The sequence below is a fragment of the Loa loa genome (assembly GCF_000183805.2).
Source record: "Loa loa unplaced genomic scaffold supercont3.398, whole genome shotgun sequence".
Taxonomy (NCBI): Eukaryota; Metazoa; Nematoda; class Chromadorea; order Rhabditida; family Onchocercidae; genus Loa; species Loa loa.
The window spans coordinates 49,152-53,398 of NW_018108578.1; the positions used below are offsets into that span (position 1 = coordinate 49,152).

Consider the following 4,247-nt stretch of genomic DNA (forward strand, 5'->3'; position numbering starts at 1 on the left):
AAAAAAAATTAAAAAAAAAAAAAATTGTATTATTTCGATTAGTGAAGAGTGCTCCGAACATTCCGGTTCCATGTTTATAGACTGTTTGTAGACTAGGATCTTTCATAAAACTGCGTTGCATTCTTTCCAGTGTAAGCTACGTGTGGACAATAGATTTCTGTCTAACGAATAACAGCGTAATTGATTCCAAGAAGGGAACCTTGGGAACTTTTCGCTTCGTAATTCTCTTGTACTACAGTTTGCAAGTTATAATTTTGACAAATGAATAACTGTAGTTCTTTTTTTTTTAGGAAAACATGCATTTATATTTGAGTGAGATGCTTATTGCTGCCATGGAACAGATGCAGTGGCGTGCAATTGTTGAATCCCAACAGAATTTTATTGCGCGAGCCAAAAATGTTAGGGTTTGGTGATGTTAGATTAACGAGGATTTTCGATTAATCTCTTCGCTTACTTTTATGCTAAAGTACTGACTTTAATTATTTCATTTTTAACTTACAATGTTTTAAAATTATATATACATATACTAAGCATTATCTGCTCGATATACTGCAGTTGGAGGCAGTATTTCTTGAGACGTATAATTTGATATAATTGACAGTTGTTACATGATGGCTTACTAGATTGTATTTAATCTTCATAGTAAGGCTTATCTGTTCAGTTCACTATCACTGTCCTTGAACGTAAAGTTAGATTGAATGATAATATTGCGACAAGTGTTGAAATTTTTAGACGAGTTCCTGTCCTACATTGGCGGTATCTTCTTCAGAGTCGGTTTATGACGGTTCTTCTGAACAAATAGAAGAAAAAACATTGCTGGTTCGTCCGTGTTCTGTGCTTCTGCTGAAGATTTACGATTTAGCGAGGATAAAAAAAGGTAGGTGGAAGACGTAACAGTATTCATTCTACGGATTTCTTGTTGCAGAACAATGGAATGTTTCTTCCAAGACAGTTTCGTAGCTTGATGAAAATCTTTTTAGAAAAAATGAATTTTAAACAATTATTTTACGGAATTTCGTGTAGGTCCAGCAGAAATAATGAAGCTGACGATGACAATATTTGTGAAAATTCGGCTGAAGCAGTTGCATCCTCACTATTCAAGCAATTTTCGATGGCTTACAAACCGCGCTCAGCTGCTGACATACAGTGGCTTGTTTCTTATGCACAAGCACCTCAAAAAGTACTCTCTTTTTCCGTGTTTTTCATATATACTTCGCATAATTCTAAAGTAGTTCCACTTCTTTCTTTTTTTTTCTTTAGCTCCTTCCAATGCCAGATAGTATAGCGGTGTTTTTCGATGAAGTCGGTAGCGATGGTCGGCCAATTTTCTTTCGTGGTTCAGAGAATTGGGCGCCTCCGAGAAAGCAGTGGATTTTTCGGCTTCATCCAGAATTTCAAAGGTTTCATGTTAAAAATTGATTAGCTACAATCTTATAAGCGGGAATCACATTAGATGTTGTGATGAATTTATCTGCAATTGAATTTACTTTACTAGATTCGAAAGAGCAAAATTTAACGAATTTAGTTATATCTGTAAGATCATTGATAATATGTGCTGGTCAAGTTTGTTGTATAGTTTTATGAATTTTGATAAATTTTTCCGAAGCAGTTTTGGGTGAATGGCTACATCTTTTCAGTGATGACTACTTCAAATTTTTTAGATTCGAAGGAATGCTCATTATTTTCTCGAAGTCGAAGTGGATGTTTCTTGTTGCTGTTGTTGATTTGTAATTGTAATTCATTTTTGCCAGCTTTCAGTGTGAGAAAGCTTCTTGAACAGCAACAATATCGTTGTGGTGGATGTGGTATTAAAGTTGCTAAAGTGTATTGTCGTCGAATGCGTTATTGCGATTACTATGGCCGAGTATTTTGTCAGCGGTGCCATCAAGGTGCAAGAAGTCGTATACCAGCACGCATTGTATATCAATGGAATTTTAAGTATGTTTGTTTACTAGTTATTTAAAAATTGTCAGGGGAATAAATAGGATTAAACATTGAACTATGTAAGCTATAATCAGAGTGGTTCTTAGCATAAGTCAAGCTATTTGTGTTAACAGTAGATTGCCTTTTGCAGAGAATATCCTGTTTCCGATGTAGCACATCGTTTCTTATTAGATAACCGTCGACAACCGGTGATCAACGCATCAGCGATTGATTCTCGTTTTTACAACAGAGTCCGTCGGTTAAAAAAAATTAGGGAAGTACGAATAAAACTTGTACATATTTGGTCTTACATACGGCTTTGTAATATTGCTAAAGAAACGATTACAAAATATGGGAAGTAAGTGTTAATATTCCTCCATTTACAGTGCTCTAATAATTTTAAAGTTGCTCGCAAAATTTAAAGGTTTCAACAAAGCAGTTTGCGAATCAGTTTTAATACAAATGTTGATATGTTATCTTCTAAACAACAGTTGGTTTTTTTTTTTTCTTGTGAGTGCATGCCGCAGACTGTCTTGGAAATACTAGGGATGTTATTGTATCAGAACCATTACTGCTGTGCATACCAGAAAAAGTTAGTTTTTTTTTTTCAGTTTATATGGTACATTTTCGACAGTACCAAACTATATGTTGTCAGATGCAGATGTTTACTCGGTAGAAGATCTAGAAAATGTACGAAAAGGAGAACTTTTTCGAATCATCGCTCCTCTTGTGCAATACGGACAATATCACATTGAAGGATGCCAGGTTAACTACATCGTTTTTACATCATTCATTTTTGTTGGTGTCATTTAATTTGTATTGAAAAATTCTCACAATTTTAGCATTGCCGTGCTCAAGCATTCGTTTGTGAACTATGTGATCGAAAGGATGATTTGTTATTTCCATTTCAAGTTGAATATGTGAATCGATGCGAGGAATGCGGTTCATTAAGTCATAAGAAGTGTGCTGCTAGAAGACAGAAAGACGAAAAACCATGTCCTAAGTGTTTGCGAATTGAGCAAAACCTGTAAGTTTATTTTCCTATTACAGCCAGGTTAATATTAAAAAAATGTGGTAACTAATCGGGCTGTTCCTTTTTATTGCGCAAATTATCAATAGCTAAATGTTTTCTAAATATTTGCTTGAACTTGCGTTATAGCTGTTTGTAATGTACGTCGCGATCAGTGCACTGCTTAAAAACTTTACAAACTTCGAATCGTTGGAAGTTCTTAAAATTTTTGCGTAATTTTTCTTATAAAATATAATACTGTGCATTCAATGATATGTTTGCGCCTAATTTTAAGTGAAAGACATCGGTGTTATTCGGAATGGTCTTTAGTACCAACTGAACAGCAAGATTCAACGACGCCATCGTTGGATGATTAGTGCAAATGCTATGATCTAACGAAAATTACTTATACTGAGATATATAAATTTGTTTCCATCTTTAGATTAGTGTTACCTTCCTGATTCCTTTTTAAATGTTTTGGAAGTGTTATTAAATTTTCACAAATTACATTCTTGACTGATTTTGAAGGAACTGTTCATTTTTACTTCCTTTGCAGAAAGGAGGATACAATCTCATCTAATTTGGTTCTCTTTCATGTCTTTAGGTTTTACTGCGGGTATTTAATGAAAATGACATTTTATATTTGGAAAAAAAAAAACTATTATACACAAGAATTCGCTCGAACTTTATGGTACTGTGATATATTTTAGTTTATGTCGCGTCAGAAGATTTTCATTATCTTTCATGGTGTTACATAAATAGGCTCATGGTAAATATAAACAGCAAATATGTTTTGATGCTATTTGTGTTGATTTTTTACTTATGAGTTTTGGAATGTTTTTCTTCTATTGTGATTTACGAATTCTTTCCGCATGGTCGATCCTTTATCTAAATAGTATGATTGGCAGCATTGCGGAGTATATATTATATATGTATGGGATTTATGATTTCTTGCCTTTTAATAAGACTTTTTTTTACAAATGGTTTATGCTCAGAAATGTGCGAATTCTATATTCAATTTTGGGATATTATTAGTATGTAAGTAAACAGTTCAATTGTATAATACAGCTTTATTAACACATTTCAATTCATCAGCTTAATTTGATTCATCATCGGGGATTTCGGTATTCCCGGTTTTATTTTATTCATCACTTCTCATGTCAAATAGTTATCATGGTTTTCATTAGTATGCTTCTGCAATAATTAAAATGGGTTAAAATAATTAAAATATTGAACGTTACAAACAGATTTTTGTAGATTTGTACATTATTCATAAACTGTTAACAATTTAATCAGCTGCAATCTTGTTTTTCTT

At 33.3% G+C, this 4,247-nt stretch overlaps 1 protein-coding gene across 1 annotated transcript in view; it reads left to right on the top strand.

Annotated features, from left to right (window-relative positions):
- The window catches only part of LOAG_18612 (run domain Beclin-1 interacting and cystein-rich containing protein), a gene marked incomplete at its 5' end in the record, with an annotated part of 4,617 nt that extends 1,269 nt beyond the window's left edge, over window positions 1–3,348 (top strand). The window contains 10 exons of the mRNA XM_020451275.1: window positions 291–398; window positions 733–877; window positions 926–956; window positions 1,024–1,180; window positions 1,261–1,400; window positions 1,759–1,938; window positions 2,075–2,281; window positions 2,535–2,688; window positions 2,766–2,950; window positions 3,228–3,348. Of these exons, the coding sequence (XP_020304958.1) occupies window positions 291–398; window positions 733–877; window positions 926–956; window positions 1,024–1,180; window positions 1,261–1,400; window positions 1,759–1,938; window positions 2,075–2,281; window positions 2,535–2,688; window positions 2,766–2,950; window positions 3,228–3,309 (1,389 nt within the window). The 3' untranslated portion in view covers window positions 3,310–3,348. The remainder of the gene's footprint in view (window positions 1–290; window positions 399–732; window positions 878–925; window positions 957–1,023; window positions 1,181–1,260; window positions 1,401–1,758; window positions 1,939–2,074; window positions 2,282–2,534; window positions 2,689–2,765; window positions 2,951–3,227) is intronic.
- Window positions 3,349–4,247: the final 899 nt, after the last annotated feature.